This window comes from Hemiscyllium ocellatum, chromosome 8 (genome assembly GCF_020745735.1).
Source record: "Hemiscyllium ocellatum isolate sHemOce1 chromosome 8, sHemOce1.pat.X.cur, whole genome shotgun sequence".
NCBI classification, from domain to species: domain Eukaryota; kingdom Metazoa; phylum Chordata; class Chondrichthyes; order Orectolobiformes; family Hemiscylliidae; genus Hemiscyllium; species Hemiscyllium ocellatum.
This window is the reverse complement of record NC_083408.1, coordinates 87493004-87506406: the sequence shown is the minus strand read 5'-3', so window position 1 is coordinate 87506406 and position 13403 is coordinate 87493004. Positions and strand designations below refer to the sequence as shown.

The window sequence follows — 13403 nt, the reverse complement described above, 5'->3', positions numbered from 1 at the left end:
TCTTTCATTCGGATAAGGGAATTAAAACTAGGGGACATATTTTTAAAGTGGGAGGGGAAAGCTTTAAAAGGGACTTGAGGGACAACTTTTTCACACAGAGCATAATTTACATGTGGAATAACTTGCCAGAGAAAGTGGTAGATGCAAATACAGTTACAACATTTAAAAGACATTTGGATAGGTGCATAAATAGAAAAGATTTAGAGGGATATGGGCCAAGTGCAGGCAAGTGGGGCTTGTTTAGTATGGGAAACTTGATCAGCATGGACGAGTTGGACCAAAGCTTCTGTTTCTAAGTTGTATGACCATGACTCTATGATTGCATTATGGCAAACCTGAGCATGACCAATTTCTGCTAATTTTAAAAAAATGGAGATAGATCATTCAGGTAATGAAAGGGAATTAGCTTAACACTAATGATAACAAATATATGAGAGAGGATGATGCCTGCTCTGATGAAAAGCAAACAAAGACTTTCAGTAACCAGAGCTCTTTTCATTTGAACAATGCAGACTATAAGAAGGTTCAACAAGTTATGAAAGAACATAAGAAATACACAGGAACATATCGTTCAAAATCAAACATACTTTTCAACATCACATAACATTTTTATTTGTAAAACTGAACCTCAACTATTAAAGCAGTGCGAGCATTGTTGCAAAATAACATTGGGAAGATAGCATGACTTTTTGAGAGGACACAGGGAGATTCACCAGAATTATTCTAGAAATAGGGAGAGTCAGTACATGAAGAGTTATTAGAGAAGTTAAAGGGAAGATTTAAAATTGATGAGGGCTTTATTAGAGTGGAGTAAACAATGTCAGTATCAAAAAATATATCAGGTATCACATTGGCTTTTAGCTCTTAGCTCTGACATTACTTCTGGGATTAAAACAGAAAGGAACATAAAACATAATAATTCCCCTCAGTTTGTTTGAGGTGGGCTGTCGACTGACAAAACAATGTGTTAGAAAGCAATGCACCAGTGATTCAGTAGTAGATCTCCGGGAATATCACATATCAACATAAACATGCAATGGTGCAGCACTTGCACATGAGATGCTTCAAAGTGCTCTATAATGAAGAAATAGATACATGGATTCAAGAAAGAACAAAAGAAAATATAAGGGAAGAGAATATAAGGGTAGAGCATTGCTTGACAGACAGGCAGTAAGGAGATTTTTAAAAGTAGGGAGACGAAGTGAAAGGAGCCAGATAAACAATTTTAGAGGATTGGAAAGTGACAGCTGAAAAAGCAAACAACAATTTTCAAACAAAGCAGCAACAATGAAAATAAACTTCACATTGGATGAACAAATAATGATGTGGAATGGAAATCAGAAGATCATTTTTCTAGTTTGAGACTTCCAGATAATTTGGAAATGTGGATACAAGTTTTAAGATCAAGTTTCTAGTCACAGGGAATAAATGGAGCTTAAAGATGATTGGTGGATCAGGAGCATTGAAACTAATGCAAGCAAGGACACAAACAATGCATTTTGGATTAGAGTCATAGAGATGTACAGCATGGAAACTGACCCTTCGGTCCAATCCGTCCATGTGAACCAGACATCCCAACCCAAACTAGTCCCAACTGCCAGCACCCGGCCCATATCCCTCCAAACCCTTCCTATTCATATACCCATCCAATTACCTCTTAAATGTTGCAATTGAACCAACCCTCCACCACATCCTCTGGCAGCTCATTCCATACACGTACCACCCTCTGCGTGAAAAAGTTGCCCGTTAGGTCTCTTTTATATCTTTCCCCACTCACCCTAAACCTATGCCCTCTAGTTCTGGACTCCCCGACCCCAGGGAAAAGACTTTGTCTATTTATCCTATCCATGACACTCATAATTTTGTAAACCTCTATAAGGTCACCCCTCAGCCTCCAACGCTCCAGGGAAAACAGCCCCAGTCTGTTCAGCCTCTCCCTGTAGCTCAGATCCTCCAACCCTGGCAACATCCTTGTAAATCTTTTCTGAATCCTTTCAAGTTTCACAACATCTTTCCGATAGGAAGAGACCAGAGTTGCATGCAATATTCCAACAGTGGCCTGACCAATGTCCTGTACAGCTGCAACATGACCTCCCAACTTCAGTACTCAATACACTGGCCAATAAAGGAAAGCATACCAAACGCTGCCTTCACTATCCTATCTACCTGCGACTCCACTTTCAAGGAGCTATGAATCTGCACTCCAAGGTCTCTTTGTTCAGCAACACTCACTAGGACCTTACCATTAAGTGCATAAGTTCTGCTAAGATTTGCTTTCCCAAAATGCAGCACCTCGCATCTATCTGAATTAAACTCCATCTGCCACTTCTCAGCCCATTGGCCCATCTAGTCCAGATCCTGTTGTAATCTGAGGTAACCCTCTCCGCTGTCCACTACACCTCCAGTTTTGGTGTCTTCTGCAAACTTACTAACTGTAACTTTTATGCTCGCATTCAAATCATTTATGTAAATGACAAAAAGTAGAGGCCCCAGCACCAATCCTTGTGGCACTCCACTGGTCACAGGCTTCCAGTCTGAAAAACAACCCTCCACCACCACCCTCTGTCTTCTACCTTTGAGCCAGGTCTGTATCCAAATAGCTAGTTCTCCCTGTATTCCATGAGATCTAACCTTGCTAATCAGTCTCCCACGGGGAACCTTGTTGAACATCTTAATGAAGTCCACATAGATCACATCTATTGCTCTGCCCTCATCAATTTTCTTTGTTACTTCTTCAAAAAACTCAAGTAAGTTTGTGAGACATGATTTCCCACGCACAAAGCCACGATGACTATCCCGAATCAGTCCTTGTCTTTCCAAATACATGTATATCCTGTCCCTCAGGATTCCCTCCAACAACTTGCCCACCACCGAGGTCAGACTCACTGGTCTATATTTCCTGGCTTGTCTTTACCGCCTTTCTTAAACAGTGGCACCACGTTTGCCAACTTCCAGTCTTCTGGCACCTCACCTGTGACTATCGATGATACAAATATCTCAGCAAGAGGCCCAGCAGTCACTTCTCTAGCTTTCCACAGAGTACGAGGGTACACCTGATCAGGTCCTGGGGATTTATCCACCTTTAACCATTTCAAGAAATCCAGCACTTCCTCTTCTGTAATCTGGACATTTTGCAAGATGTCACCATCTATTTCCCTACAGTCTATAGCTTCCATATCCTTTTCCACAGTAAATACAGATGCAAAATATTCATTTAGTATCTCCCCCATTTTCTGTGGCTCCACACAAAGGCCGCCTTGCTGATCTTTGAGGGGCCCTATTCTCTCCCTAGTTACCCTTTTGTCCTTAATATATTTGTAAAAACCCTTTGGATTCTCCTTAATTTTATTTGCCAAAGCTATCTCATGTCCCTGTTCTGGCCTCCTGATTTCCCTCGTAAGTATACTACTACTTTCTTTATACCCTTCTAAGGATTCACTTGATCTATCCTGTCTATACCTGACATATGCTTCCTTGTTTTTCTTAACCAAACCCTCAATTTCTTTAGTCATCCAACATTCCCTATACCTACCAACCTTCCCTTTCACCCTGACAGGAACATACTTTCTCTGCGTTCGTGTTATCTCATTTCTGAAGGCTTCCCATTTTCCAGCCGTCCCTTTACCCAATACTACTGAATTTGAGTTTGAGGATACTTGACACATTAAAGATATTTCATGAAATGAAATAAGTGTTTCTATTAAGACTCAGGTAAAGAAATGAAAATTTAATACAGTTTTGTTCATTTTTAACATCTTTCCTAAATTGGCTTCAACAATAAAATGAAACCATTGTGCAGGAAATCAATTCATTAACCGTTACTTTCAAGGCTTGCCCCTTTTCTTCTCTACCTCCTTCATGAGGCAGTGCAGTTAAATCCTGTGACTGACGCATTTCATTAACATGGATACTCTCTGCGCCAGTAGGGGGAACATTGCACAGAATCAAAGAGCTCATCCTGGAAAGGGAGAACCAAGAACTAATTTTACTTTCTACACTTGTGTTGCGATTCCTGTCATCTGATTATAAGCATTCTTGCTGATGCCTGTTCATAACCTACACTTCACTGCTAACACAAAGAAAAATATGTGGAGACACCTGCAAAGGAGAAACTGAGATTCAGAAAGAGCTTTGATTTTAAATTTGGAAAAGTGAGGGAACTGATTTGCTCCCAAGAGTAACATTGATTCACATTGAGTGTCTCAGAAATTAATTTGTATGCTGTCTTGGAGAACACAGACTATTTCACTTGAGTCAAAATCAGGTGGCAGAGTCCAATTTACAAAACTTGCTGACGTCAGTGTGGCACCAGATTATACTACAATCTTATTTCAAAACATTGGATTGGCAGGGTTTTTATGAAATACTCTAAAAATCATTTGGGTTGGTATTTGGTGGTCGAGGACAAGAGAACATACTTGTATCCTTATGAAAAAGCATTTAAAAGTTTTGTGGATTGCAGAGAGTGGGTAGGGAAAAGAGGAAGAGAGGTCCTCTACAAAAAAGGGCTTCAGAAAAAAATGCATTCCTGCCACTGACAATTTTGCTTTCAGTTGCCTTGATTCTAAACTCTGGAATTGTCCCATTGAACCTCTGTCTTCTTTGAAGCTTCTCCTTAAAATCTACTCCTATGATCAAACTTTTGGGTCATATATCCTGATAACTCTTTGTGATTTGTTCTTTCAATATATATACAATAGGTCTGGTAAGTATTTGATCATTTTACTGTGTTAAATGATTAATATAAATGCAAATGATTGTTGTTCATGGAGAGAAAAATGTGTTTAGATAAATTAAAAGATGCAATAGATTTAATTGACTTGCCTCGATGATTATGGATCAATCATTTTTGTTAAAATTACTTTTAAAATTCAAAACTCTTTCTAGCTATTTCTGAAAGGAAGTTTAAAATTAGCCAGAATACATAATGTTTAAAAAAAAATATTTTCTAATATAAAATCCTAGAAATGTACATATTGGATACAGGACAATATTGGGTACAGAATATTTTAAAGTATTTGTCAAGTTATGCTGTTCTATGGTTTTATCAATGTTTACAAGTTTACCCCGACATGAAAACTGAGTACTGACCAAGAAGGTATGACAAATTTTAAATATGGATGAAGCAAAGAAGTCACAAATTATGATTAATTAATATTATTTTATAATATTTGTCAAACTTTACTCTGTCTTTTTTAAAGTAAAAAATGGTCGTGTAGTTGTGTTCTGCCGGTGGAGGAGTCCAAGGACCTGCATGTCCTCGGTGGAGTGGGAGGGGGAGTTAAAGTGTTGAGCCACGGGGTGATTGGGTTGGTTGGTTCGGGCGGCCCAGAGGTGTTCTCTGAAAATATACTTTCCTCACCAATCTGTAATCTAATATTATCTAAAGGTTCACATTGTGTTGTGTTATGTCTGACAATTTCGTATGCAGTATGTCTTTTGGAGATTTGCTCATAATATCGTCATTATTTCATAGCATGTGACCTGAAAGTATAAAGGTCGCAATGTCCATCTTGATTGGGGGCACTTGAAGCATGACATACTGGTGAAGCAAGCTATTGTTTGTAACTGAATAGCTTAATATTAACCCAGATCTTGAAGTGTCTCTGACTGTAAGCTACTGAATTTTTCAGTACTACATTAGCCATATCTAGATTTTATGTTATGAAAACTAATATAAGTATTGCTGTATCAGATACAAGTACCCGGTGGGAAGCAATTGCCCACACAACTAGGTGTCAGATCATATGATGCCTGCAATTTGTCACTGAAGAATCGAGGTCAAAAGTCAGAACACAGAATTGGAACAGCATAACACAGGATTTCTAAGGATAATCTTCAAAAAAGAATCTTAAAAATGGGCTAAACAGATAGGTTAAATAAAAATGTTTAGTGGGCTTCTTTTATTTAAGCAAGAACTGGACAAACAACCACCAAGAGGGCATAAACTAATTACTTACCCTTGTTTTCCAAGCAACTCACACTCTGGCACTCTCGGTCCATAAGTCTCTATTTGCAAAGGCTGGTAGATATACAGTGTTTCTTCTATCCTTGGCATTGGCTGTAAAGATATCTGTTGACCCTGTTTATAAGGCAATGTAAGTTAAAAGGATTAGTTCTGAATGCATAAAAGGAAAGTGAATAACTACTGAATAACCATGCCACCCCATTAATTTTCTTCACCAAAACTAGAGGTTACAGCTGAGAAGGACATGGTGTCTTCTGTACCTGTTTGGTTACTTGCTCTTCAACTGAACCCAACTATTCTAATTCCAAAACAAAAGCAAAAAAAAAACAGGGTATTTGACATAAAGATAAAATACTGGAGAAACTCAGTGTTATAGCAGTATCTGTGGAATGAGAAATGTTAACTCTATTTCTTTCTCAGTAGATGCTGCCAGATCTGTGGAGTTTCTCCAACAGTTTTACTTTAACCCCATCCTGATTACTTTCCATTTTAATTATAACTTATTATCAACTACTTTATAATTTAATTTCATCATAATATAGTTTTTAAATAATATCAAGAGTCATTTGTGCAACAAACATTCCAGGCTGCAACAGCCTGCACTAAAAACGCTCTTTTAAGTTTCCACTTTGCTTTTTGAATGATAATGTGCACTCTTCTCAGCAATTCTCCAAAAAAAATGTAAACAATCATACATTATTTCAATACATTTTCAGACAGGGTGTGCTATCAATAAATTAATTTCAACACATAAATATGGAGATGTGCATTTTGATAGAAAGAATAAGGAGGCATTATTTGGATAAATAGAATCTAAATAGGGTAGAGGAGCAAAGGAAGAAGACTTACAAACTCACAAATCACTAACGCATGTCACAATGCAAGTTAATAAGGTCAATGAAAAACACAAACAGAGCACTGGGATTTCCTGCTCCCTTTCTGTTCCAAAAGGGGTAGAATTGAAAAGCACAAAGTTATGTTAAACTTCTTTACGGTCTTGGTTATGCCATATTTGGAATGTTTTGTACAGCTGTGGTTTTCATATAATAAAAATGAAAAAAAGGCACAATGCAGATTCACAAGTATGATACTAGAACATAGAGATAATAAAATAGTTTGACAAGCTCGATGAAAATTAAACATTTCCTCTTTTAGCGGTGTCCAAACCTATATCACAAATTTAAGACATTTGCTAATAAATCTAATGATGAATTCATGAGCAATATCTTAACCCTAAGGGAGGTAAGAATGTTAGTCACTCTGTTACAAGAAACAGTGAGCCAACTAGCGTAAAAGGATTTAATGGATTTATGTTCCAATTAAGGTACATGAATATTTAACAAGAAATGAAAAATACCTCATTTTAAGCAATCTAATTATGCCACAAGATTCCACATTTTTAAGCAAAAACAATCTTTATAATATTTAAAAGAACTGTACACAACAATAGGATAAATTATTACTATTTATGTAATTTATGATGGTTTCACTGCTACTGTCTTGAGTGGAAGCTCTGAAACTATCACCTTCAAAATCCAGACAAGTATCAAGCAAGGCTGTGTGATAGCCCCCATGCTGTTTATAATCTACTTGACAGTAGCTATGCACCTATCAAACTTCAACCGCTGTATGGTATATGCAATAAATATAGCCCCGTATGGAAAATTTTAATCTTAGTTACCTCTGTGCCAAAACTAAACTGACCACCACAGACACATAAGATCAACAAAATGCAGGTGACTGCAATGTTGCTGCCCATTCTGCACCAGATTTGCAAACCACTGTCAATGTAACCATTTCTAATGCAAAAAAACGCAACCTGTTCTTGAATGCTGCTAAAACATAACTCATAGCAAACTAGAGATGTTCAAATATTCCATCCTCCAAATATGTTGAGCAATTGATCAGGGACCTTGAAGTGAAAGAGCCACTAGGAGGTAGTGACCATAATACAATAAGCTTCAATCTGCAATTTGAAAGGGAGAGGGTACAATCGGTAGTGACAACATTTCAGTTGAATAAAGGGAACTATGGAGCTATGAGGGAGGAGCTGGCCAAAGTTCAATGGTGCAATACCTGAGCAGGGATGACAGTGGAGGAACAATGGCAGATACTTCTGGGTATAATGCAGACAATGCAGGATCAGTTCATTCCAAAAAGAAAGAAAGATCCTATGAGGAGGCAGGAGTGGCTGTGGCTGACAAGGGAAGTTAAGAAACATATAAAGTCAAAAGAGAAAAAGTATAACACAGCAATGATAAGTGGGAAAACAGAGGACTGGGAAGCTTTTAAAGAACAACAAAGGATCATTAAGAAGGAAATACGTAGAGAAAAAATGAGGTACGAATGTAAACTGGCCAAAAATATAAAGGAGGATAGTAAAAGCTTTTTTAGGTATGTGAAAGGGAAAAAATAGTTAAGACTAAAATTGGGCCCTTGAAGAACAAACAGGGGAATATATTATGGGGAACAAAGAAATGGCAGAAGAGTTGAATTGGTACTTCAGATCTGTGTTCGCTGGGGAAAACACAAGCAATCTCCCTGAGGTAACAGTGGCTGAAGGACCTGGACTGATGGGAATTTATATTTGCCAGGAATTGGTGCTGGAGAGACTGTTAGGTCTGAAGGCTGATAAGTTCCCGGGGCCTGATGGTCTACATCCCAGGGTACTGAAAGAGATGGCTCAAGAAATCGTGGATGCATTAGTGATTATTTTCCAGAGTTCGATAGATTTGGGATCAGTTCCTGCAGATTGGAAGGTGGCTAATATTGTACCAGTTTTTAAGAAAGGAGCGAGAGAGAAAGCAGGAAATTATAGACCAGTTAGTCTGACCTCAATGGTGGGAAAGATGCTGGAGTCAATTATAAAGGACGAAATTACGATACATCTGGATAGCAGTAACAGGATAGGTCAGGGTCAGCATAGATTTATGAAGGGGAAATCATGCCTGACTAATCTTCTGGAATTTTTTTGAGGATGTAACTCTGAAGATGGACAAGGGAGATCCAGTTGATGTCGTGTACCTGGACTTTCAGAAAGCCTTTGATAAAGCCCCACATAGAAGGTTAGTGAGCAAAATTAGGGCGCATGGCACTGGGGGCAAAGTACTGACTTGGATTAAAAATTGGTTGGCTGACAGGAAACAAAGAGTAGTGATAAACGGCTCCCTTCCGGAATGGCAGGCAGTGACCAGTGGGGTACCACAGCTTTTTACAATATATATTAATGATATAGAATATAGTATTAATAGTAACATTAGCAAATTTGCTGATGATACAAAGCTGGGTGGCAGGGTGAAATGTGAGGAGGATGTTAGGAGATTACAGGGTGACCTGGACAGGTTAGGTGAGTGGACAAATGCATGGCAGATGCAGTTTAATGTGGATAAATGTATGGTTATCCACGTTGGCGGCAAGAACAGGAATGCAGATTACTACCTAAATGGAGTCAAGTTAGGTAAAGAGGCAGTACAAAGAGATCTGGGTGTTCTTGTACACCAATCAATGAAGGCAAGCATGCAGGTACAGCAGGTCGTGAAGAAAGCTAATAGCATGCTGGCCTTCATAACAAGAGGGATTGAGTATAGAAGCAAAGAGGTTCTTCTGCAGCTGTACAGGGCCCTGGTGAGACCGCACCTCGAATACTGTGTGCAGTTCTGGTCTCCAAATTTGAGGAAAGACATTCTGGCTATTGAGGGAGTACAGCATAGGTTCATGAGGTCAACTTCTGGAACGGCGAGACAATCTTATGTTTAAAGATTGGAGCGACTGGGCTTGCATACCCTTGAGTTTAGAAGACTGAGAGGGTCTCTGATTGAGACGTGCACGATTATTAAAGGATTGGACACTCTGGAGGCAGGAAACATGTTTCCGCTAATGGGTGAGTCCCGAATCAGATGACACAGCTTAAAAATAAGGGGTAGGCCATTTAGGACAGAGATGAGGAGAAACCTCTTCACCCAGAGAGTGGTGAGTGTGTGGAATGCTCTGCCCCAGAATCTGGATTTGTTTAAGAAAGAGTTGGATAGAGCTCTCAAGAATAGTGGAATCAAGGGTTATGGACATAAGGCAGGAACAGGATACTGATTGAGGATGGTCAGCCATGATCATAATGAATGGTGGTGAAGGCTCGAAGGGCAGAATGGCCTACTCCTTCACCTATTGTCTATTGTCTATAATTCTCATACCATGACAGCTAAGTCCAACAACAGGTTACCATTGATGAGCAGATCCAATCGTGTATTAGCTGTGTTAGCAAAATATGGCAAGGAAATGTTTGACAACAAATACCTCCAGAGATCAGCAAAAGCAAATGTCATTACAACAATCCTATACTGCAGTGAGATCTGCACTGCATATCAGCAACGCAGGAATGATAGAGAAACTCCATCAGCAATGCTACTGCTGTACCCTCCAGATTCAATGGGAGGACTATCAAACAAACACATATGTCCTTGTTAAAACACAAGCATTCAGGTACAGCTCCTGCAAGACAAACTACAATGCAGTGGATACCACATCCAGACAGCTTAAAAGTGTCTCCCCTACCAGGTTCTGAATTCTCAGTTCTCAAATAATTGACATATCAGAGAAAGTCAAAGGAAACACGACACAGACACTATGAAGCTCTACATAAAGCATGGCAGCATTGACACTAATGGCTGTGAAGCACGTATTATTACTTGCTCAAAATAACGTAAACTTATCCAAATGCCCTCAATGATGTGACAAAGGAGGAAAGAAAAGGAAGCTATCCTACACTCTTGGTCCCATTACTTCATAGGATGTCATGCCCGATAAGCTTAAAGATCATCAGGTCAAGCATCAGCCTATTCAGCGACATGAAGACACACAGCAGAAACTCTCAATCTCAAGAAATTATCCTTGAAATCGAGGATCAGCCAATGGTGCTATTATGTCCTCAGTTCTCCAAACATTAGTTTCAAAAGATAGATCAATCTTAAAATGACTTACTTCCACATGGGACATCATAAATATGCCTCCTCTGGAGACTATTTAATTCTTCTCAACTTTTTATTCTCAGGAGATCAAACTAATTTACTACCTCTGGGCTGGGGTGATTTATTAGTTTCTCGTTCTGGCTGTCTTCTCAATAGTTCAAAATTAATTTAAATTAATTGCTTTCTTTTGCCACAACACCACTTCCTCCATGAGCTTCAAACTTGGTCATCCTCCAGAGTCTGTTCCCCCACAAAATTCAAATTAAGATTAGGTCTCACCTGCATTATACATGATGAATGGAAAAATGAGTTTATTCCTCTGCTGACAGCTCAGATCCAACTAACTAACAACAGCTATCTCCTAGTAAGCTGAAGACCACACAAAGTAAAAACTGCACCTTATTCATCCTACGAGCACCCGGATAAACTGAAACAAGGGAACCGCCCTCAACGTCTTCAATATTCATGCCAATGTAGCATATTATTCAAACAAACTTTGAGGTTATTTATTTATCCCCATTTATAATTTCATCTTTTATTTGAAGTAAATGGATTTTCCATACTTTCAGGGTTAACTGAGTTTTCTTAAACTAATTGAGCTCTAACTCCCAAAACAACACGTCTCTCTGGACTGCTTTTCTTGCAAGGATTACAGACATCACATCTCCATTTCTTTAGCTGAGTACAACCAACTGCTATTTTGTAAACTTACTTTCCAGCTGTTGAACTCTTAAGGTGACATGGTCCCAACACTGCAAGCGTAACAGATTTCAAGTTTGTTTTAGTTCTATTTATTCCATTTTATACTGCTGAACTTTAATTCCAAATATCGAAATTATTTCCTACAACACATGAACCAGATGATCTCAAAAAAGGGGAATTTGAGAGGAAAGAAATAGAAGTATAGCGGACATGCTTAAATTAAGTAGGAAGGAGATTCTCATGGAACTCAAATGCACCATAGATCAGTTGGCTGCCCATTTTATTATTTAATTTTCATACTTATATTAAATTTATTGAAACCTCCCAGTCAAATAAAAACATTTATCTTCATTTACTATAACTCCCAGTAATGCCATCATTATGATACCAATGTATTTACGTGCATTCGAGTCCAAAGAATTTGAAATACCTCTCAGTTTCTATATAAGTCAATGCAAGCAATAATTATGACTCATGTTTGTTCAATAAATATAAAAAAACAGTCTGGGGAAATCAATTTAGAAAGGCATAGATAATTAAGTCAGTTGGTTTTATGCAGGTGGCTGCTTTTTTTGATACATTACGGAACAGGAACAGGCCCTTCAGCCCACCAAGCCCATGCCAATTCGTAATCCTTAGTTAGAATAGAATCCCTACAGAATTCCTACAGTGTGGAAACAGGCCCTTCGGCCCAACAAGTACTCACTGACCTTCCAAAGAGTAACCTACCCAGACCCATTCCCCTATCCTACTACTTTACATTTAACCCTTTGACTAACGCACCTAATCTACACATCCCTGAACACTATGGATAATTTAGCATGGCCAATTTACCTAACCTGCACATCTATGGACTGTGGGAGGAAATCGGAGCACCCGGAGGAAACCCTCGCAGACACAGGGAGAATGTGCAAACTCCACACAGACAGTCACCTGAGGCTGGAATCAAATATGGGTCCCTGGCGCTGTGAGGCAGCAGTGCTAACCACTGAGCCACCATGCCACCCCATTTAGACTTACTGTAACATAAGAAAATGGTTTGCACTGTGATGATAACTCTGTTAAGCATCACCTGCTGTGGCTCAAGAGTCCCACTCTGGTAGAATAGTCTCTGTTTCATTTATTGCAGAGGAAGATAGCAGAATGAGACACTGCCCGTTTCAGTGATCTATGTTTCCTCACAACCATTTTCTCAGCCAGCTGAGCTTTTCAGTTCTCTTCAAATACAAGGCACATGTCAGGAGCGTTATAAAATATTTTCCATCTGTCCAGATGGATGCAGATCTAACAGCACTCAAGAACTCAACTTCATTCAGATCAAAACAATGTGCTTGACTGACATAGTATCCACCAAATTCAACATTCATGTATTTTATCACCAACGCACAGTGGCAAAAGTGTGGATCATCTACCAGATGCACCACAGTAACTCACCAAAGCTCCTTTGGCAGCACTCTCTAAACCCATGCCTTCTGCCACTTAGAAGGTCAAGGGCAGAAGACACCTGAGAACATCCACAGCAAGTCACACATCATCCTTACTTGGTCCTTCACCATTGCTGGGTCAAAATCCTGGAACATCACTCCTAACAGTACTGTGTTGTCCCTATAACTAAAGGACTATAGCAGTTCAAGAATGCAACTCACCTACACTTTCTCCAAGACAATTAATGCTAATCTGTCCAGCAACACTTGTATCGCATAAATTAATAGAAAAAACAATATACATTAAAGAATGGGAAAATGGGGGTTAGTAGTTAGTGGTAATGTCAC

General features: G+C 39.0%; 1 protein-coding gene across 2 annotated transcripts in view; it reads right to left on the bottom strand.

The window, feature by feature from the left end:
• mnat1 (MNAT1 component of CDK activating kinase) overlaps nucleotides 1-13403 on the bottom strand; it is a 175055-nt gene that overhangs the window by 60093 nt on the left and 101559 nt on the right. For both annotated transcript variants that reach the window (XM_060828526.1, XM_060828527.1), the window contains exon 7: nucleotides 5961-6082. In XM_060828526.1, coding sequence (XP_060684509.1) covers nucleotides 5961-6082 — 122 coding nt within the window. The remainder of the gene's footprint in view (nucleotides 1-5960; nucleotides 6083-13403) is intronic.